The following is a 24017-nucleotide window of genomic DNA, read 5'->3' as shown; positions in this document are numbered from 1 at the left end:
TCAGGTTCATCATGTTTCATCAACTGTTGGTACATTTATCTGAAAGGATTGTAAGTTTATAGAAGTGGCCTACAGTAAAAAGCCAAGAAGGAATGTTTTAAATGTCACATGTAGCAATTAAAAGACTTTTTAAAAGAAGCCTCTCCTCATGGGAAAAACATAATAATTAAACCTTAAAAGACTGCAAATAAATATTCAAATATTCACTTTTATAACCGTCTCTATCTTTAACAACTCACTTGGAAATGTTCTCCTCCCTGTCAGCCTACGTACTTCTAATCCGCTTGCGTCTTCTCCCCCTGCAGTGTCTTCTATCTTCACCGTACCAAATGTCAAGCTGCAGACAGAGAGCGGGGACAGCATACAGGTGTGTGCACGGAGGAACAGTCATGGGAAGGCATCCTCTGGCAGCAAACACTGACCTGAGGCAGCATCCTGCACATGATTGCCTGACAGGTACGTGCTCATTACCATGCAGGAGGCAGACACAAACAGTGTGCTGCAGCAGGGTAAACTCAACACTCTCACAAACACAGAGTGAAAGCACGGTGAAGCTTACATGATCACTGCAGGTCCCAAAAACATCTGTTTTTCTGCTTCTTTTTAAAATACTGGTCTGATACTTAATCTAACATGCCCAGAGAGGCATTATGTCTGATGTGTGAGAATCTACATTCTTGTTTATCTTAATTTTAACATTAACAGCTAATCATCGGCAAAGTAGTGTAAGTAAAGTGTGCCCTGTGTTGTAGTGATCCTCATTTTGACCTCAATAAAGAAGCAGAATATGTTTTGTATTTCTCAGAGGGCTGAAAACTTGCTAACATGCTAACAAAAATTCAGGTTGTATGGGATGGCCTGCATTTGGCTGCTTTAACCCTTGAAAGAGTCTTATAAAATGTGTCAACAAAAGGGAAAACATTTTTTGCACAAGCAGTATTAGGTAATTATTATGTTCAAGTAGTTAGAAAAACAAACAAAACAAACATAAATGGGATGTTAAAGATGTAAGTTGTAGTTGTTTATTCTTTCAAACATTTTCAAAGTCTTTGAAATCAAAGCTAAGGTATCAGTAATAGCAGAAGCTTTTTATTTCCTGGTTTCTACATTGTTAAAAAAAACATTTTATACATCACATCTAATAAACACCACTGAAGGCTTATAGTTTTACGAAATGTTTTGATTGAGATGATGGATTATAGTGCTGTCAATATTGGCCAAAATTGATCCATCGATTATTTTCTCTAAAAAAAAAGGTTTGAACTATTCCAACATCTATTTTCGGACAATATGTCCACAAGAGGACATACCAATACGAGAAACGTACTTACTTGCAAAGATATATTTATTTAAACATAAACATGCCTGTAAAAAGATCAACAAATGCTTCCTACATCTGCAAAATAAACAAATGAAATAATTATGTCACAGTAGAACGGACATTCAGCGCTCCGAGCGAGCTGTGCTGTGCTTTTTAAAAAGTCAACATACCTGTACCTGTCTGTTCTGCTGGGGATGAGAATCTCTCTCTCTCTCTCTCTGTCCTGGCTTGGGTTTGTATTCTCCGCCATCATTAGCACACGGCACACAGTTGTTGTATTAGCTCGTTTCAGTGAGACTATTTAACTGTTATTGTATAAAGTGGCATTGTGATGCATTCAAAGACTTTCCGTAACCAAGAGAGTGCACACAAGGACATACGAGATCACGCGAGAGCTCACGAGACAGCCGCAATGTGATCGAATATTCATTTTAACAATTGAATACTTTTTATTATGAAATCGTATTTAAAATATACGTTGACAGCCCTAGCGGATTATAAAATATGGAAGCTCATTTTTTTCTGGTAAGGAACAACGTTTTTTCTGATATTTGCCGGTCTGAAAGCTTTTTTTACAGAACATGTGATGCAGGAGAAAAAGCTCAGGTTGGTTTTTAAATGGTGTCATTACCCAGTTCATCCAGCAGAAGGCACTCCGACTGCATAACTAACAATCCTCTCAGCACTCTCTGCATTAACAAAGTTATAATGATGAGATCACATTTAACTAAATATGTCAAAACTATTTATTAAGAGCTACGATGTTCAGTAGAGAGTTATACCCCCACAATTCATGTTCTGTTGCTTTATTCTACAGCAGGTTCTTTAGCTGTTATTCTAGTTAATGTGGAGTACGTTTTCTTTCAATATTCACATTACAGACATTTTAAAAATGTTTTCTTTCGTCTTTCTTTTTGAACGTACAAAAATATAAGTAAGTATTTGAAAAGTGGAAATATGATGAAAGAGTTACATAGAACAAGAGCTGCTTCAACACAGGTTAATGTTGTAAAACATGCTAACATAGTGCATTTTGATCAAGCAGTCACACTGACAACTCTGTGCCTAACACTAATCTGCATCCCGCCAACCACCACCGTCTTTCTTTAACACTGACGCCATGAGATCTGTGCTGTCTGCATTCAAGCGGAGAATGCAGTAATAGATGGAGGAATGGCTTTGAGTGGCCGAGGAGGGTGTCCCATTCTTTAGAGACGGGGGTCTCATTCACTCCTCAGATAAAGCTGCACTATTTGCATGCAATGAGAGGTGCAGAGGCCAGGCAGGGGGATAATGGTTGGACTAATGATGGACCCAGGATTGTGAGGGCCAACACAGGGGCTACAACACAGCACTGTGGACCAGATTAGATCTATAATTACTGACAGGTGCAAAAACGCACCAGACACATCAACTCTTCAACTTTCTGAAAGAATCTGCAGCTTGTTATCTGTTTCTGTTTCCTCCGCAAAACCTGCATGCTTCTTAAACATGAAGTAAATACAGGCTGAATTCCATTGAATATGCTGAAGTGTGTGTCCTGATCTGGGGGCTTGTTTCTGTGTGTGTTGAGATAGAGAGAGAGAGAGAGAGTGTGCGTGTGTGTGTGTGTGTGTGTGTGTGTGCAGGGTGGAAGTCACCCCACTGAGAGAGCTGTGTCCTCTCAGCTGCTGCATTTACATTGAAATTAGCCTCTTTGTCCGGCGTCGTCCTAAAGCCTGACAGGCTGTGAGAGCTGCACTGATAGCAGCCTAATCCCTGTGCACACATTCACATTAATACACTGACAAATTACACCAACACATGCACACAGCCGCTCATACGTTCCCACAAACATAACTCATGCACATATTTGAACTGGGTTTCCCACCAAGTATTTATAGCTACAACAAGTTAGAGAAGCTAAATGGTCAAATAAAATGTAGAGAAAATGTGCATTATTGCTGTATTTTGTTATAATCCCTTCAAGTTATATAATGGAGAAAAGTATGAAATGAATAGCAATGAAAACACATGAAATACTACAATACAGCCTTATTTAAATCACATCATGTTGCAGCAGTGGAACAGTTGCTTTGACATTCTGAAGTGCTGTTGGTAACAACAGCTCCCAGTGCAGGTCCTGGCTGCCTGGAGACTTTGGACCACGTCCTGAAGTCCACATGTTGTCAGGTACCTAGTAACAGGCGCGTTTTAGTGGTTCAGTATTACTTATGTTTATGAACAGGGCTTTTTTTGCTAACAAATTAAAGGCTCAAGCTAGGTCTACAAAATTAATCGAATATTAATCCCGATTACGATTTTGGGTTCCTCACGATTAAAAAATTGATTGATGGCGATATTGACATTTGAAATGCATGCTCCACCTGTGGAAAACTCATATGAAATCAAGTGCTGCCTAAACTAACAGCCAGTCCCCCAGGGGGCGATCGAGAGGTTTTGTCTTCACTTTTGGGGAGCTGGCATGTCGTGGCATGAGCGCCTACCTTTGCGGCAGCAGGTTAGAGTGAAAGAGTTAACAACAGAGACCGATGTTTCTGTCCATCTAGTGACCAACCAGTACCTGCCGACTTTCAGCCGAATGCGCCTGTGATTGTCGTAGTTACAGCAGCTGTTGAAATCGGGACGTAGCTGTCCTCGTAAATGCCTCGTTGTTTTTTATAACGAACTCAAAATATACTGATCTGTTTCGTTTTTAAAGTGTTGTTTGTGCAAACGTGTCATGAGGGCTAAACGCTCAGTCGCATTGTGAATGCTGCTTGTTGTTACACTAAAACAAATAGAGAGCGAGTCACTGTCAGAAAAAAAAAAATTCCAGTCTTAACAATCATATTGTGTATCTCCGTACGTCCCTACTGTAAATGCATTGATTGTCGCTGTTTATTAAGCTTATAAAAAGGTGCAGATGTCATTTGGTAACAATCGATCGCTCGTTTTGATCGCTACGTCATTAATAACGTCCCTCGTGCACACGCGGCTCACATGCTGTTTTGAATTGTGAGAGAAAATATTTAACTTATGTAACTTAATAAAACAGATTGTGAATTAAAACTTAATACAGAAGAAAAGAGTACAATTAGAGTGTGGAAGTGTACATGTGATGTGCTTCTCACAGAAATCATCGACATATGCGAGGGCAACGTGTTTGTGTACTGTGCCACCCGAAAATGAGTCCGGGTTGTCCGACGTCAAAACATAGTTCCGCCTGCTACATTTTCCAAACATTGGCGCGCCCCCCCGTCATGCGCCCCACAGTTTGAGAATCACTGCATTAAACCAAAACACCGGTCCTCTGAAATGGCTCATCGGTTGTTTGGGGGTATTTCGGATTTAGGGAAAGTGATGTTTAGAAAAAATAATATGCAAAGAGTGCATGAAATGTGTGTCGCAAAGCAGCGCAACTAACTTGTTGAAGCAGCTGAAAAAACAGGACAAAGTGCAGCACAATGAATGTATGAAGGCCAAGAGGAAGAACGTCACTTCTCCTCGTCCTTGTCCAGCATCAAGTCAGACATCCATAACAGCAACGCTGTACAGCGACACCCTAATCACCCAACTCCCAGAGACACACTGAAATTACCATTGCAAATTTGCTTTGCATTTTGCCTCTAGAAGATGCACATAATTCAGGTAAAGAGCATAGTTAAGTCTTAGTTTGACGCAAAATGTGTACATGAGCCTGAATGCAACACAAAATATATTCTTTCTTTATTTAAATGTGAAAGTAGCCTACAATAAAAAAAAATGTCAAAATGAATAAATGATCGTGATTAATAATCGTGATCATAATATTGATCATAATATTATGATTATCATTTTGGACATATAATCGAATAGGGAAACTTCTTCAGTTTAATGACTTTTTTTCCCCCTTTTAATGTAGATTTTTAATAAATCAATTACCTCCATCATGTTGCCGGCACGCAAAATCATGTTAATAATGAGCAAAAAGAAACAACGTCAAAATTGTAAATATGTATTTGAATGAACTTTTATTTAAAGCACTGTGTTTTCTGCTTCAGTAAAATCAGAGGTAAGAGAGGTGACTTGGAGGGAAACAGGGGAAGGGCAGAGGGAGGGTGGGAGGGAGGGAATAAAGGAGAGATGGAAAGAGAGGCTTGCGGGAGCAGGGCCGGGTTTCTTTTTGTCGAGGCAGCGTTGTATTATTTATAGGAGGTGGTGGAGGCAGGCCGCTTCAGACGGAGCACAGCAAAGAAGGCGAGCAGCCCCTTTCTCTTTTGTGGGTCTATTCCCAGTGGGCAGGCTTTGTGCTGGCTGGATGGCTGCCTTTGAGGAAACCCGGGCAGCTATTGAGCTGAGAGTGAAGGCCGGGACTGACTCGACTGCACTGAGACACAGCAACACTACAGCACTACAATGTCTGTCACTGCTGTGGCCAGAGAGGAAAAGAAAAGGACGGAGAGAGAGTGACAGAGGATGGGGGAAATAGTGGGAGTGTTTGATTTTGGCAGGGAGGGAAGGGAGAAAAAAAGATTGTTTTGTGGTGAGAAAAGAGAAAGCCAGAAAGAGATGGATTGAAAAAATGGAAGCAGGGGTGGAGAAGAGAAGAAAGGGGGAGAGGGAAAAAAGGCAGGTCTCCTTTACAGTACTGCACCGCATTGATCTATGTTTATTCATGATTCTGCATTATTCACAAGATTAGCTGATGCAACTCAGTGCCGAGGGGAGGCAATGGCTCCCCCCATCAATCCACTCAGTGACCACACAGTTCAACTCAGAGTCCCAACAACAAGTGGGAGACAGCTGCCCTGTCTCTCAGCTTCAACACTTCACTGGTACTTCAGGCGAGAGAGTGTGGAGAGCTGGACGCAGCATGCTCACAGTCAGAATACATAACCAAGCATAAAACATTGATTCAATCAGGGAGCAAAAAGCAACATGAAAGAGGTAAAATCAACAGCTCAGTGTCTCAATCCAAACAAGAATTTAGTCGGTTGTATTTTGAAAGCAAATCTTGAGAGGCATTTAGAGCAATGTTACAGATCTATACTGAGATATAATGCAGGCCTCCCTCGTGTCGCACTTTTCTGACTTTAATTCTGCAATTGAAATGATCTGCAAGTGCCGACCTTATTATTCTTGGATTTTGCATTGTTTTGTTTTGGAATATTTAACCTTAATTAAAAAGTTATGTACGCTTTTGAAGTTGTGCTAAAGCTATTATGCTTTATATTTTTGATCCATTTAAAGAGGATTATGCTAACAATGAGCTCCTGTGGCCAAGCACAGCCACCCCCTGACACCTGCATGTTTTAACCATGTTTTATTCCACACGTTATGTAATGCAATGACCTCTTTAATCAACGTGCACTGTGCTGACATATAACAAAGAGGTCTTAGCTTTCTACTGCAAAAAGAATTAAGTTATTTAAGATTGATTAAAACAGGATTATGACAGAAACTGCACCTTTTGGTTTATTCTCATCAGCTAGCTTGTTATGCTAACCTAGCTAACATCCAGGCTCTGATCACTGTAGATGAACAAATAGCTTTACAGCAGCTGTGGCTAAAGGCTGACAGTTTTATCTCATTTAAATGTCCACGAGGTGCATGATTGGAAATAATCTCAATAGGAATTTAGTTGTACGCTGTGTGCCAATTCAAGGGCTGCATACTTCAAAGGACATACATCAAGGTCGATTGCATCACAGCGGCCCATCTAAGGCTGTCCCATTTCGATGGCTCCTTCAGATGCGTCCTCCTTTTCCCGGGCCACGAAGGATCCATCGGGGGCATCCTACGAGGCCCAACGTATCCTGAGATTGATCGAGCATCAATTTAAACTAGATGGTGGACTCTTAAACGGCTGAAGAATACACTTTAAATGTAAAAGTTTTTGGTTTCAGCTGAGTCGAAAAGCTAGTGTTACACGTTAAGAAAAGGGGCCTTGAAACTTCAAGTTATGTGACGTTAGTTATGTTAGCTAGTTAGCTAGCTAGCTAGCTACCTGTTGCTAGGCGACAGAAGGGGCCCTTTGTCATGCAAGAGTAAGGGCAGGAACAGCTGGTAATTAAAACATCCTCTGTAGACCAGACCGTCTCATTTCAGTTCAGCCTTAGAGGTCTACACAGGCTGAACGACGCATCCTTCATAGCCCACATCCTTCCAAGGATGCAGCCTCTGAATTGAGACACAGCTGTAGTCTGTAGATAGTGACCCTGCAGGATACCCAGTCTCTGCAAATCCTAAACTCTGTGACTAAAACACCTTTAGATGAGAGTAGGTGAACGACTTTCAGCTATTTTTTTCCCACATTCAGTCTAAATGTATTTTTGTGCAGAGACAGTGCCGTCAGAGCCGCTCTGACAGCTCATGTCATGTGGTTGAGTGCTGTTCTCTGTGCTGCTGCTGGTCTCGTGGCCGGGCTTCACACAAAGCAGCTTCCTTTCTACAGTGTGTCTGTGCAGTCAGCCATCACAGGTCGGCTACAGGACACTCTGGCCCTGAAGCATCACTGTGTCACTTTGAAGATAACAGCTGCAGGCAAAGCTACACTGTACTGTCCGCAATGTAGCAGTGCCAGCTATTTATCTACCCACATACACACTCACACACATACTTGCCTAAGGTACCATTCTAGTGACCATGCTATATTTTTGGACGGATAAAATGCAGGGAACCTTCATGGCTGTGCAGGCATTTCTCTTGAAAGTAAAAGCACTATTTGTCCCTTGGTGTGTTTCTGCAATGATGTCTTTCTACTAAAAGCCATCAGTGTCCAACTTACAAAGTCAGCAGGACTGAAAAGAATATTTTTGGCTCTGTAAAAGGAAGAAATAGATTTGTGCAGTCCATAAAAACGACCTGTCAGAAAGTTTTTTCTAGGTAAAGGACAAAGTGTATCCCTGCTGTGAGCCGGAGGGGGGGAAATAGGAGGTGCGGGAAGGAAGGATAACCGGAGGCATAGCCTTGAGAAATGGAAAGCCTTCAGTCAAATCAGCCAGTTTTACTCTCCCACTGCCTCTTATAACTTTACAGCTTCAGTGGCTGCCAGTTATGTGGGCTTTCATTTCATCTTATCCTCATGGAAAAGCAGAGTGAAGGCGCTAGACGTTAACTGCAGCTCGACACAATGTGCTACAATGTGTATGCAGTCATTTACAGCCAGTTTATTTGGACATGATGTTTGCACTGGAGACTCGGCTCTTGTTATTAAATGTGAATGTGCACTGAGCAGAAGCAGCAGTTAAGTGTCATAATTTTTATAAGAGGAGATATTTATGTAGATACTGCCTCTTTTAATAAATCTTCTTCTCATAGGCTGCGGAGTTCAGATTAAAATGTGTTGAAAACGCTACATGCTTTTTATCTTCACATCTTATCATTCCCTCACTCCTTACCTGAACCATCATGCACCATCTCTGTCACACGCCAACACTACCGATACTCCCACAAGTCGTATACAACTTTGTCGAAATGTGGTTGATTGAAAATGACACGCAACCCAGTCTCACAGCATTTTGTGAAATAGTCACAGAATTATAGATTTATGTACAAAGTATTCACTTTACTTATGTTACTAAATAACATTAAGTGTATTCCAACTGGAAGCCTATTTCTTACTGGCAACACGAAAGCCTTTTCTTGTCAGTGAGCACAGCCACATTATGGTGGTATTACTGTACTGTCCAGGCAGCCTTCAGGGCTCTCTGCCCAAAAGGTCCTTTTTCTTCCAGCGGTCAACAATAAAGTATTATTTTAGCCCAAATTATGAATTTGAACTTCCTAAACAGAACCAAAATTGCAACCAGTTTTGCTTTTGTTGGGGCACTAAGCTACGAAAAAGATTAGGATTTCCCATTCAAATACCATAATTAACTGAGCCACAGCCGCCCAGAAGTCAACATTGAATTATAAACTAATTTATTAACTTACTGAACTCAGTGGTAGAGTCAATCATCTCCCAATCGGAAGGTCGCCGGTTCAATCCCTGATTGCTGCAGTCAATATGTCAAAGTGTCCTTGGGCAAGACGCTGAACCCCAAAATCACATAACCTTTGGTATATAAATGTAGTTAGTTCCTGAGTGGAGATTGGCACTTTGCACGGAAGCCTTTGCCATCAGTGTGTGAAAGGGTGAATGTGATGCAGTGCATTTACCATTCTGGTCTCACCCGGGACAGAACTCTGTTGCCCTTGGTGCAACTGCTGGCTTTGGCGTATCCATTAACCCCAACCACCACCCCAGCTGACTTTCTACGACAGCACTATCCTTTAAAGACTTTAGTGTTGGCTGAGATCGGGGGAAAGAGATGTCCCTGTCCATGTACACAATCCTAATGTTTTATTTTGGTGACTTTTTCATGAACCGCCGTGAGACTGGGTTGTAACTACAGCCATTCTCTGCTTACCATGCCTCAGCTGCCATCCACAGATATGGACCAATCTTATACAGTGAGATTTATAAAGCTTGTCATTGGGTGCAAAAAATGTTACTGAATTTTTCTGTGTTTTGATAGTCCAATATGAACACTCCGGTTTGCTTACCCCGTCATCCTGGAGGCTCTGATTTTGCATGAATGCTTCTAAGTTCATGGCAGAGTTTATTTTGTATCACCACCTCTGTATCTGTGAAGACTGCGGCAGGGAGAGAGTCTGCTGTAAGATTATAGCTTGAGTTTAGATGTTTTTTCCTCCGTCGAATGACGATTAGTTGGTTTGGTGTTGGAAATGGCCAAAGTGTCTCTATAGCAGATGGAGAGCGTGAAGGATGGAGGGTCTGTTGCTGCTGTTTTTGACCGTGGCTGCTTGTTAATTGGTAGCTCATCACACTGCTGCCAGTGTTTATATGTATCAGAGTCTGTTGTGGTCTAATTATCCTCCAGTCCTTTTTGGATCAGGTTTCTTTTTTTAAAAGAATTAATTAACACACAGGTAGGGTTTCCCTACTCTCCCCAGAGACTAGGAACCTTTGGAGGAACCAGGGTCTAAATTACCTTCCATAATCTTAAAATATCTCTGCTCGTAGGGTGGTAATTTCTAAAAGAACAGGGACTTGGAGAATGGGATTGCAGAGCTGAACATGTCTAAAAGGCTGAGGACTCCCACATTTTATATCAGCCATTGTTTCTAAAAATCTAAAGCAGCGAACATGTACGTTTGATGTTAAGACAAAACTAGAAACATATACCCGTAATACATGGCAGTAACCTTGTCTGTACTCATGTCAGAAATGTAGTTAGTCTGTTTTAATACTTAAACAGACTAAATTGCCAAGTCTTGCCTGTACTGAGACGTGCACACACAACTGGTGGAATTACTGTTTCCTTAAAAAGTCGTTCCTGGGAATAAAAGTTCCGGTAGCTTGGATGGAAATAATACAGTAGCAACTTAAATCTACCACTTCACTTTTGTGTAAAGGCAGCAGCATCAGTAAGATGACAGCAGCAAGATAATGATCTGTAATGAAGTGCAGGCGGTGAAAGCAGTGAAAATGATATCTGAGGTGCTAATCATTTTACTTACACAGAAAGTACTGCTTTTTTTCCCTCTCTGTCTGTACTGGGATGATTAAAGGTCAGGGGATTGGATGTGATGAAGCGTGATCCATCAGACGGTCAGCAGAGAGGACAAGTTAGGCAGAGGAGGGGGAGGGGAGAGATGAGTTGTGGTCCTCTACCCTGAGGTACAAACTTTTTCAACTTTTTATAAAGTACCACGATGAGAGCCGCAGAGGGGAGCTGAGAGGATGAAGCCAGGGATGGAGGAGAGGTGAGGGAGGAGGAATTAAGACAAAACAGAGAGTAGACGGAGCAAAAAGGAGGAGAAAGGAGGCCAGGGAGAAGGCTGGAGGGAGGAGTCCTCCAGGAGGAGCACGAATTGATTTCATGTATAATTTGTTGATCAGTGGAGGCAGCAGATGCCATCAGGCTGACATGTAGGAGGAGATCTGACTCCCATTATCATAAGCTCCCCTCTACGCACAATGACTCTCTCATCCCTCCATCCTCCCCCTTCACAACAAGTTTGTCACGGTAATATTAAGAAGATTATTGATCTATTTCAGATGTTTCTGCTGGTCTGTTTCATTCATAAGTCAGTCAGATGCACATTGAATAATCCTCCACAGTTACTCTGTTGAATAAAAAAATGCATTCAGGTTCCACACACATTTACCCCTCTGAGGAAAAATACAGGATGTGATAGAGTAGGAGAGAAGTGACAGCAGTGAGGTGGCTGCCTTTCAACAGCTGTAAACAAATCTCAACAATGGAGGGTGTTTTCTAGACAAAGTGCCGTACCTTTATTTCACTCCATCTATCCAACTCCCAGTTTTTTTTTTTCTCTCCTCTCCTCCTCTTCCCTCCACCATATGGCTCTCCCTAATGAGCATTGCACATGTACCTCCTTCCTTTTTTGCTCCTCCAAAAAGAAAAGAAAACCCAGTTCCTTCTTATGTGGTGCAGCCAACAGCTCCTCTCCAGCAGCAGATCTGGAGCTGCTCGTCTCAGCTGAGTGAATTAGTGTCAAATAAGTATGCTAATGAGTTTAACTTTGTCAGTCTGCGGGATAATGAGTTGAGCTTAGATGGATGCGAAGAGCAATGCACCAAATTGTTATGCATGTTCTGTATGTGTGTTGCTTTTGCCCTGAATCTTAGATTGTACCTTCGATTGCAGTTGCACAAATATTTGTTGCCATTTGGTTTTACTTTCATTAATCTAAAATGGCGGCACTTGTAGTAGAGATTAAAGAAGTCAAACTTCATTTTAGAAATGTACCAGCGACTGCTCTTCTGAGGGCTAAGAGAAAGGACATCGAGAAGGGTACCAGGAACACAGGTACAACGTTGTCTTGTCAACCTATTTAGCAATGTGAATGTCAGAATTATCTTTAAAGCGGTGACCCACTTTGTGTTTTTAAATTGTCCTGGATTCTTTGTCTGAGCCAAATTATCTCCAGTAAGTGTTTCTGAGCACTTTCTTAACTATTTTTGGAACAATTAAGATAAGCCTCCTGAAGTGTTGTGCTTTGTTACTCAATGCTCAGGTCAAAACATTTACAAGTCACTTGGACTTATGTCACCTTACCCTGCGCAGCTCATGACTGCATTCAAATCTGAACTTTGCTTAGATTTCTGTCCAAACACTGAATATTCAGATAGGGACATTTTTTATTGTACTTAAATAAACAGAGCAATACTTTCAGTTCCATGTTGTGCTGCATTCCTGCTTATGTACACATCTTTGGGAGGTGGGTGGATAGCGTGTTGCGCTGTACAGCGTCTCTGTTATGGATGTCTGACTCTTGGCCTTCATACACTCATCATGCTGCACTTAATGCTGTTTTTTCAGGTGGTTGAAAAAGTTATTGTGTTGCTTTGCGGCGCAGACACAGGTTTCATGCACTCTTTGCATGTCATTTTTTCTTGCTTAACATCACTTGCTCTAAACCCGGTTTAACCTCCTAAGAACCAAAGACGAGCCAAAGTGAAGCCAAAACCTCAGTTAGTTTAGCACTTGATTTCATATGCAACAGAGTTTTCTACAGGCCGAGCACGCATTTTAAACGTCAATGTGGCCATTAATCAATTATTTCAGTCAACTCATGTTGGTATAGTTTGAAATGTTTATTGCAGCAGCAAGACACAGCTTGTGTTTGGCGTCTAGGCTCCTCATCACTCCTCGCAGATTTATTTCACATGCAGAAATTGAGGAGTGATGAGATCATATCTTAAACCCCTCCAGCCGGAGCCTGCAGGTGGATGCTGGGGTGGTGGTGGGGCTGAGGGAGAGACCGGAAATCTTGCAGCTTAAATAGACCAATTGGGAGGAAGTGTTGTCAGGTGACTGTGGAAGTGACGCATATCAGTTATGAAATCAGTGCAGCTCGAGTTGTCTGCCTGAACCAGCTCGCAGACGACTCCCCATTTAATCACGGGAAGCCAAAACAGTGATCGGGATTAAAATTTTGATTAATTGTGCCGCCCTAGAACACGCCATCTCTTCTTTCATTGACCTCTTTCCACTACACAATGCCTTTACAATGTTAAACATAAAGGTAAAGTTTGTAACAAGCAGGTGATCACAGTAGCACATTTAGCAACTGAACTAAAAGCTTTTTACTCAGGAGTTGGTGAAGACCTAAACAAAGATAAAAAGATCTTCAGTGCATATGTTGTGTGATGAGAAACACGACCCAACAGAATAAGCATCGTGTTTCCAAGTATCCCAAAAATATCACTGTAAGAAAATGTAGCCTGGGTTTTGTCAACGTGTATTTTGAGAGCTTGAGGATTGTAAGTTCCAACATCTATTGGGTTTCATGCAGCCATGAAGAAAAATCCCTGGTATTATTTCAGTATTATTTAGATGCCCAACTTGCATAATGGATTAAAGAGAAGGATGCATGAAAGCAGAGGAGATGACTAAACAGACTAAGAAGTTTTGGAATTACAATTCACAACTTAAACGAAAGAAGTTTTTTGCTCTTAAGTAGTTTTTTTTATGGCAAATTGAAAATGCGTCATTAAAATTGTATGAAAAAAATCTTGTTTTATATTGATTACATAAAAGAAAACGCTTGTGGAAAGGCTTGTTCCACACTTCACAACCTTCCATGTAGTTCAGACAAACCAAGGCCTACAGGAATATCACCACACATGCAAACACAAAGATATTAGGATTAGAGGATAATTAAATATGCTGAACATATAGATTCTCATTAATGTTCACCCTCAAAGAATGGCCCTTCATCATTCTGCCACGTAGAACAGCCTCACATAGACTGTATGTATGTGATTTTCCCTCCGGACACTATTGATTCTGTATGTATCAAAGCAGTACACACAGTACACAAATGGAGAATTCAATCTATAGAGCGTAGTGTGGGGAAAGTAGAGTTGATTAAACGTATGTGTGAGGAGGGAAGTGTGTGTGAGCAAGTATATGCTTGTTTCTGTCTTTATGTTCACATGTGTGTGGGCCTGTTCAGGAAGTAGAAGAGGATTGTAACATATATCAGTTTGCCTCTGTAGTGTGTATATTTACTGCTTTCATGAACAAGATTCAAAGACCCCCTAGTGGTCCCTGGAGAATTCCATGTTTATTGTAAACAACATATGTATGAATTTTCTATTTTAAGGACCTTGTTTGCCGTGGTGCAGAAATCTGAAGTTTGTCCTCAGGTTGGTGTCAGAAAGGTCAAAAGGCCATCCGTATCAAAAATAGTTGCAACCATAGACTTTATAAAAAGATGGACAACATGACAGCTCCCTAAAAGTGAAGCCAAACCCTCTCTATCGCCCCCTGCTGACTGGCTGCAGTATAGCCCGATACAGTTTTCTCAAACATGGTTTCTGTCATTGTAGTTAGTTCTTATCATGCTGATTTATGTCCAAGTGTTCATTTTCCTGACAAGTTTGTTTTTAATTAGTTATTTGATGCTGTAAAAATGATGATTGACAGCTCTGTTAACAAATCCGGCTCCTGCAGCCGATCAGTTCCGGATTAGCAGAGCGGAGGACGATCCGTGAGTGGAAACGTAACTAAAACAATCACTACAGTCATTGAAGTTTCCATACCTGTGAACGTTAACCTCAGACAAACACAGAGAAGCTCTATTAAACACGCCGGCGTGCGGGATCTTTTTTCTGTAAGTTAAGTGTGTGTTTGGGTTAGCGGAAGTGGCTACGGCCGCTTCACTCGCCGATCTCTCCTGCGCAGTCTCTGGCTCTGTATGACGTTTTCACTTATTTTTGAAGTTGTATCTGTAGTCATCCATCTTTTCTTTGTTTGTTCAGCCATAGTAGATTACTGTTTACTTGCAACACTTTCAGAGACCGGAAAAGCAGCCGCTTAGCTCCGCCTACCCTCTCTGGCAGACCAACCACTGCTGGCTGATGGAAAACGCGTCACTAACTGGGCGCCGCTTGTGATGTTTTCCATGAAAGTCGCACCAGACACCCAGTCTGTAAAACTGCAAATGCAAAGGCTTTCATCAGTGGGCCATAGGCTCAATCACCATTGTGACTTAACAGACTGTTTAAATGAAACTGAATGACCATATGTATTTTTATCTATTTGGGACCATAAGAACAGTTTTGACCCAATAAAGGCAGTAAATGGAAGTCAAGGGGTCACCAAGCTGAAAAGGAATCATCTTATTAGGGCGACAAATATTTTTAATATGTTGAGATATCTTGTTTTTGATCAAACCGACCTTAGCAATATCATGACGGCAAGCCCCGGAGAGAATCTTCCTTTCTGGTCTTTTGCCAGAAGCCTTTAGGAAAGCCTCCAGTGACGTAAGAGTCCATGACGAAGCAGGTGGGGTTTACGTAGAAGGCAAGAGTACCAAATTCAGACCACGCCATGTCACACAGTAGGGCCAAGAAGGGCTTCATTGTGTATAGCAAGAGCTTTGAAACAGCAGTTCCAATATGGGGTCAGCTGCATTTGTAAAGGTCTCGTTTTTAGGGTCTCTCTGGATGCTAGGAGTAAACGTCGCCTCAGCTTCCATAGAACTTTTTTTCTGTTTGATGTTTTTATTGTTACTTCAATGGCAGCCTTTAATTGGCTCTTAAGGTAACTTGTATTTTGAATTAAGTTTAGCTGTATACTGTATGTTGTATTATCCTGAGTTTGAAATACGAGCTTTCAACCGATGGTAAAAAAAATTTCTCCACCATGACAGTGATAGATATCTGAGGGAAACACTGAAACGTGATGATGAATGCTTTGAAAGTAAATGAAACAGCTAGAAGAGCCGAGTCATACCTCAGTGTCTCGCACTGCTTGTTGGCTGCAGAACGAGGGTCTTGTGATCGTGCTACAGCAGATCTGTTTTCCCAGCGTTCATCAGCGAGCCGAGGCAGGAAGTCAGCAGGAGACTGACTCGATCCGAATTGGACATGACTCACAAATTATACACTCGCTGGGGAGTCTGCATGTTAACAGCACACTGCAGCCCTGTATGGAGTGGCCTGGAAACACTGGGCCCAGTATACATGAGCGCACACTGCAGGGGAAGAGAGCTGAGAGAAATGAATGTCAGTGCATGAAAGGCAGGAGTGTTAGAGGAGAAGCGGGGGGAATGCTTCCCCGCCATTCGGCCTGTTTAGAGAAACTGCAAAGGAATATTATGATTATTAAGACCCTTTTTGAAGTTGTGTTCAGTTGACCTGCCCCTGCAGAGAGATAAGTGTACTCACTCTACTGGCAGGAGAGGTCCGCCTTCACTTCCTCACTGTTCATTAATACTGAACACTTTTCATGTGCACTCTGCAGGTGTATTTAAACTAAACACAAAACATCTAAAATGTTAGAAATATTTGAAAGTGCTTTTTACCACCAACTTTCTTTATGCAAGTATATACAGGATGTAATGAGCGTTTATTATTAATTAAGCTCTAAAATCACAGGGGGTGTTTCATCACTGCTTAGCCACATAATGGATGGTTTGTTTTTTAAATTAATTTGTTTCTGCTGAATAAATCTTTCAATACTTGTCTGCTTAAAGTGATTAAAGGAGGATATTTACAGGTTTTTGGTTTGAGGTGCAAAACATGCAGCATGAGCTCTCGGGGAAATGTCCACTAAAAGTGCTTGTTTATGCCACTGACATGCTGAGATCATTATTTTAAGCCTCTAACAACATTACAGAACTTGTTTTGCTGCAGAAATAATCCATTTTGGTAAGATAATTCCCTTTTTTAACCAGATATAGCCATTTTATAGCTTTCTTTAAAGTCACCAGACTCCATTGACAAAAACAGCAATTTAACCTCGCAGAACACGGAAGATGATGGTCTGCCTCGACCAAGAAGTTTGTTTGTATTAGTGTTTTGTGACTGATCTCAGCCAAGCCTATAAAACATCAAACTCGCACATCTAACCAATCAAGGCACGGTAGACCAGACTCTCCCTCACTCTGCAAGGTAAACTGGCTGTTCTTCTCAATATAGTCTTGTAGCTTAAACAAGAGGGATGTAACGGCTGTTCCTGGATAAAAAAGCATTTTACCTGAATTACAAAAGGTCTGTCTTTGTAGGGATCCTTTCCTTGTGTTGTGTTATGGTTTAATGAATACTTTGAACAACAATCTGAGCCTGTAAAAATCTGTAAAAGGCAAAAACAAGCACTTTCAGAGGACGTACTTTGGTCGAGTGTAATTGCCTGAAGGATTAAGTGGTGGCCATTGTAGCTCATCCCGGGGCTGTTGGCTAAAGAAATCTACAATCTAAACATTTTAGTTTGTCATGTTATACCCAAAAAATGGGACCATGTTTAAAAACAGTGGAATTTCCCTGTACTTTCATTTTACATGCTAAAAAAAGTACTATCAAAAGACCACAAACTGAAACACTACCACATTCAGCGCTGGCCTTCAGTTGCCCTCTTGGAGTAGCATGTCCTTACACACCTGCCCAGGCACCCCCACCCCCACCCCCAGCATGGTGCCTAACTATCTGGTCCAGGAGCAGCCTGGCAGTGCAGAACTTTATCGGGGCTGTGCAGAGCTGTGGAACTGGCTGGTACAACACACGACCGCGGCTGGCTGGCTCCGCTGCAGCAACACATTCCTCTCCAAAAAAACACCCCCAGCTCTTCCCCTTCTCCTTCCACCGCTCTCCTACATCTCTCTGCTCTCTCTACTCCTCAAAGCTCTAAGAGCTATTTCCCAAACGTGGATGAGTAATGTGGATGAGCTGCACTATTCCCATCAATCCATTGGATTTTGTTGAGACCATTTGTATTTTATTAACCCATGACTCCAACATGTTTGAACACGTGCACACAGTTTATTGAAAACAACATTTACCGAAGATTGACACGCTTGATGTTTTTTTCTCGCACGGTCCTTCACTGTTTAACACAAAACCCTTCCACTGAAACAATAATACTGTATACCCCTCGATGTCCTTTAATAATAGACTGGATCGTCTTTCAAAGGGCCCAGTCTGCACTGCTTGTCCCTCACGATGCTCCCGTCCTCTGATGTCACCTTTTTGTGAGTGTCCTATTTTCTGCTGGTATTTGTTGTGGGTGGGGGGCAAGTGCAATGACAGGGACAAAATCAATGAACTAATCAGGATGGTGTGATCAGTTATTGGCTTGACCCTTGACTTGTGAAAAGTGATCATGGAGCAAATAATGGGGAGGAAGCTCAGGAGTATTCTGCAAAGTGAGGAACATTTGATGTGTTTGGCGAGCTTGTGCTCATATGCTGCTTAGGCAGGTGTCTGCACTGTTGTTGACAATGACCTGAAGCTGATGTGAGGGTTCTTGACAGGAAAGAAAATGATGAATTATCAGGTCTGGATGAGTGTGGGAAAAAAAAGGTTCAAGACAGTTGCCAAGTTTTGTTTTCTGTAAAATGGCACCGATCAGCCATAACAATATGACCACTGACAGGTGAAGTGAATAACCTTCATTATCCCATTACGATGGTCCCTGTCAGTGGGTTCGGCAGCAAGTGACCTTTTTGTCCTCAAAGTTGATGTGTTGGACGCAGGAAAAATGGGTAAGCTTAAGGATGTGCACGACTCTGAAAAGGGCCAAATTGTGATGGCTACACGACTCACTCAGAGCATCTCCAAAACAGCAGCTCTTGTGGGTGTTCCCGGTCTGCAGTGTTCAGTAACTACCAAAAGTGGTCCAGGGAAGGTTAATCGTCATGCGCTGCCAGGGCTTACTGATGCACGCAGGGAGCGATGGCTGGCCCGTGTGGACCGCTCAAACAGAAGTGTTAATGCTGGTTCTGATAGAGAGGTGTCAGAACACATGCCATGCCTCGATGAGTCAGGGATGTTTTGGCGGCAAAAGGGGGACCTACAAAATCTTAATATTAATGGGTATAATTTTATGTGTTGTGGCTGATGGTGTATATACCAGGCATCATAAATAAGCATAAAGCTTGTCTGAACATGTTTGAGCAATGCACTGGTTTAGTTATCAGTAAAGCAATCTTTACTTAATGGCTCTGTTCGTCGTCTTTCTATTGACACATTAATTAACTAAGGCTACACCTGTTAAAACTAAAAGCACATTTTGTGTTGTTATTAGAAGAGAGTAATAAATGTGACAACGAACATATAATATTTATTCAGTATAGTGAGTGAAAATAAGAAGAGTTTAGGTAGCAGCCGTTGGTTTACTTCCATGCTGGGCAGATGTTTTAAAGTGGAACATAAGAGTGTGCACTGAACTGAACATTATGCATAATTACAGGTTTTCTAAGAGACAACCCTCAATATAAAGCCCGGCCACATAACAGCATACTTAGTCATACTGTGAAATAAAGGTTAACAGTTGTATTTATAACCATTTATTTCCGTAATAAACATGTAGATATGTGTTCTATGGTTTGAGAAATCGACAGGGATGTCCGAAAATGTATGGTTGAATACAGGGATAATGGCTGACTGAGAGTTGTGTTTAGGCTGGTGTTGATGGTGATCTCATATACATGAACATATATGTTAACACTAAGGACCATGGTGCTGTGCTCTCCTCTTATTCACGTATGTCATGTTGTGTTTTATACCCCAGCTTTCACTTCAGCAGTCCTCTAAACTGTCTGGGTTCAGTGGAGTCTCAGAGGCCAGAGGTTTCCTGGCAGAGCCTCCCTCTACTGATCCTCTGTGGTCTAAATAGAACCCAGTACCTCCCTGCAGCCTCTCTCACCGGGTCTTCCCATGCCCCAGCCGGTCTGCCCTGTAATGGGTTCACTCTCCCATACAATCCTTTCACTCCTCAATGCTCTGAATATCCCTTTTGCTGCCTTTCTCTCTGACCGGCAGCCCCCTCCTCCTCCCTCCCGGCCCTCTCACCCTTCCTCCACCCCTCTCTCTATCCCTTTAGGAGTGTGTCCATGAGTTTAGAAAGTAGGGGGCTGATGTTTTTCTCAGCGGCTGCTCTTGTCTGATGCAGTGAGGCCATTTCTCTCCCACGGGGAGCATGTTATGTTGGACTTTGTCTCCATGAGTTTCACACTGAGCCCTTTGCCCCTGTAATAGAGGCTGAATCGAGATCTAAAGTTATACCTGCTTTTCTGTTCCAAGTGTGAGAGCTTTTGAAACAGCAACATGTGTAAACTTTGTACAACATACTTCCCGCTATGTCAGTTCTGACAAGCTCTAAACAAAGCAACAAGAAAGCAGATATCAGACATTAGATGTTCCCCGCACAATCACAAAATCCAAACCACTGCTCATTTATGCACAGACATTTGTTTTCCCCCTGTTGGCAAAACTATAAACCATTTTGTATATTTATAATGTTGTGCAGCAGCCTTTCTTCTCTGCCATTCCTCTGCCTAATGTATGCATGTGACTGGGTGAGATGGTTTAACTCAGCGTGGTGAGCAACAGAAAAGAGACGATGGATTGCAAGAAGGCTGTTGCATTATTCATCATGTTGGATAAGGTTTAATTAAAAGTGCTGCTCGGCATTGTGAGAGGAATGAATGTGTGTTTTGCCTCGCCTGTCGCTGCCTCATTCATGTTCGCCATGCTCGACTTATCAAAGCAGCCCTTTGGCCCCTCCCCTTTGCCAGTGTAAGTTAGCATAATGCCGCAGCCGAAAACCTTGTGATTAGTGGGAGAGAACGAGCGGCACAGAGCTTCAATGCAGCAACTGCTGGCGCTCAGTAGGCTGTGTAAAGAATTCCAGTGGCACAAAACAGAGAAGCATGAAATGTTTATGTGTTGATGCAGAGTTTCTGTCTGACGCTGTGAATCCAGAAATGAGAGTGTCAGGGTTTGCATAACGACAGTAGCAACATGTTTGTTTCCAAAAAGTCTGTCATAGTACAGCGAGTGTTATCATCAAGAGAGCTCAACACGGTTACGTAAAAAAGTGCCTAAAATTCTGCATTTCTGCTTCCATAATAAAATGTTGCTTTGATGTTACTTTGAGGAACATTTTTATTTTTTGTTACATTGAACAGAAGAAGGAGAGCTGAGCTAAACTTTTGTGCATTGTTCAAAAAGTCAGAAAAGGTGCTTAAAGGATACGACTTTGGTCATTCAGGTTCTGATTTACTGAAGATTATTAGGGCCAGAGGATGAGTTTTTGTCATTTGCATTTTGTTAAGAATCACGTCAAAATGTCCAGAGGAAACGTATATAGAAAATAAATTCATTTAATTGCTTAAACAGTGTAAAAAATCATTATATAACAATAAATATCATAGAGAAATATGAAGCATTTCTAATGAATAAGCAACAAGAGTAAGAGACATGTTTGTGCATGCACTTTGTTTAAAATGTGTGAAACTTAAATTGCTTTTACCAAAGCAGAGTTTCAATCCTACACTACAAGTAAAACACAAAAAGAATATTTGAAACAGAATTACAGTTAAAGCAATTAATGAACGAGTTCTGTTATGATTGGCTAAAAATGACTTTCCATTATTCCTTCTAAAAAACACAAAGTTTCAAACTATTCGAATATGTATTTCTGCGCAATATGTCCACAACAGGACATACCAATACAACAACAACACAAACTTACGTCAAGAAATATATTTATTTAAACATAAACATGTCTTAAAAGATCAACATAAGCTTCCTACACCTGCAAAGTAAACAAATAAAATATTACGTTACCGTAGGACAAACAGTCAGCGCTCCGAGCGAGCTGTGCTGTGACCGATATATTTACATTATTAAACATAAACATGTCTTTAAAAACATACCTTTACCTGTCTGTTCTGCTGGGGGTGAGAATCTCTCTCTCTCTTCGGCCGGGCTGGAATTTGAATTCTCAGCCATCATTAACGCACGCCACACGGTTGTTGTATTAACTTGTTTAATTAACATATAGAGTGACGTTGTGATGCATTCAAAGACACTCCGTAACCAAGAGAGTGCGCAAGGACATACGAGAAGTCACGAGACGGCCGCGATAGTGCAGATTTTTTTCACTTCAAATATTAATTTTAATAACAATTTTATTACAATTCAGTTATATATTCGATTTTAGAATACTGGCATAATTGTAACTCAGCAATATAATCACTCTAATCGTACCATCCATGATACAAGCTCTCCTACTGACTTAAAACAACAAAGCAAACATTGACAGAAGTATTAGTAGACAACAATGTAAGACGACAGTATGGTAAATAAATACAAGTCAGATTCAAACTCAAAGACTATCATGGTAAAATGAGTGTGAGGAAAATACTGTAGATGAAAACAAAAAATAGACTCTAAAAATGTGTCTTTTCAGAAAGACATCAGTCTGTCCTCTGGCAGACAGACAGGTATCTTCACAGAGCACGTGTAGAGAATCGTGATTCTGTATCATTCCTGATTGGTCTATTTTCAGATGTTACAATTGGCCCCGGTCTCCCCTACACGGTGTAGAAATGTCTTTCACGTTCCACATATTTTCCCTCATCTTTTTTGTATGTGCAGGTTGAAAATGTGCACAGTAACAGGTGCATGGAAACATTCTCAATAAAGACCTTCTCATTTCAAGTCGGGAAAGTTAACTTCATCCTCTGATATTGTGTTTAGGATGCACAGCGTGAGGTGTGTGTTCGAGCCGAGCTGTAGAGGAGTCTAAACAAAAGACAGCCATCCCAGTCAAAGATAGAACTCTGCGTGGCCTGGAGGAAAACCAGCACACACACACACACACACACACACACAGGCATGAACAAAGAGAAGCAGGAGGTATAGATTGACTCATCGTGGTGGGAGTACGGTGCAGTGATTTCACGCCTGGTTGTTGGCTAACAAGGCGCTACGCTTTCTGCACTGCAGGGCCTGTTATTATGAGTGTGTGTGTGTGTGTGTGTGTGTGTGTGTGTGTGTGTGTGTGTGTGTGTGTTAGAGTCTGTCTGTCTGTCAGCAGCTGGGTCTGTTGGACTTAAAGCCCCAACACTCTGGGACAGGGAGGAGTGGTAGTGAGGGGGATGAAGGTGGGGTAGAGCCCACTTTGTCTCTGTGGGACTCAGGGAGGTCCAGCTTCCTCCTCCTCCCCCTCCAGCTCTCAGTCCCAACATAGCCCAGGATCCTGTGAAGCCCAGCACCGGGGGTGTTTGGCAGCTTATTAACCCTTTGCGGTGTTTACCCAGTTGCAGCTATACGTCTGTTCTCAGCAGGACATCACAGCTCTCTCCCGTTCAGGAAAAGGCAGCAGCTGATTATCCCCACAAACCATGCTTCTTTCCTTTTTTTTTGCCATCTAGGGTAATCTGATTATGTTGTTATGTTATTACTCTGTTTATTTGCTTAGCTGACTTCCTGATCCGAAGCGAGAATTGTTAGCATTTTTCACATGCTATGCCTCCGAGCAGCTCAGCTTCTTTTAATGAAAGATTAGAGCTTAGCAGTTATTTTCACTGCCTCTCTGCAGCCACATTAAGCAGCAGCAGCTAAAGTCAGGACGGTGTTGGATGACATGAATAACAAAAGGCTGTAAAATATTTCTGCTTCTAGTTTCCAAACCACAAAACGTCTCATCATGATTGTAGTTATTTTACTGTATTATTTATAATCTTGTCATATGATCCAGTCAGTGTGACCTACTTCTGTTCTCATGGATTGAAACAGTTTGATTGATTGTACAAAGCAGAGTTTGGGTCCAGTCTGTAATATCAGCTACAATGAACAAAACCACCACAGTTGCTGCCTGGATCATGTTCACTGTGCACAGAGTCAAGGGGAGGGGATGTGGTGGTTTGAGACTGGGCTTTGCATCTCACATCCCCCCTGAGGTGG

The 24017-nt window shown here is 41.7% G+C and overlaps 1 protein-coding gene across 2 annotated transcripts in view; it reads left to right on the top strand.

The window, feature by feature from the left end:
- cdk14 (cyclin dependent kinase 14) overlaps positions 1-24017 on the top strand; it is a 192602-nt gene that overhangs the window by 140411 nt on the left and 28174 nt on the right. For both annotated transcript variants that reach the window (XM_069655617.1, XM_069655618.1), the window contains one exon: positions 306-456. In XM_069655617.1, the coding sequence (XP_069511718.1) occupies positions 306-421 (116 nt within the window). In that variant the 3' untranslated portion in view covers positions 422-456. The remainder of the gene's footprint in view (positions 1-305; positions 457-24017) is intronic.

The sequence above is a fragment of the Semicossyphus pulcher genome, unplaced genomic scaffold, assembly GCF_022749685.1.
Source record: "Semicossyphus pulcher isolate SPU_LCO1_2020_fin unplaced genomic scaffold, fSemPul1.0.p SCAF_9, whole genome shotgun sequence".
NCBI classification, from domain to species: domain Eukaryota; kingdom Metazoa; phylum Chordata; class Actinopteri; order Labriformes; family Labridae; genus Semicossyphus; species Semicossyphus pulcher.
The sequence above is the reverse complement of the archived record's forward strand: the minus strand, read 5'-3'. Positions and strand labels throughout refer to the sequence as shown.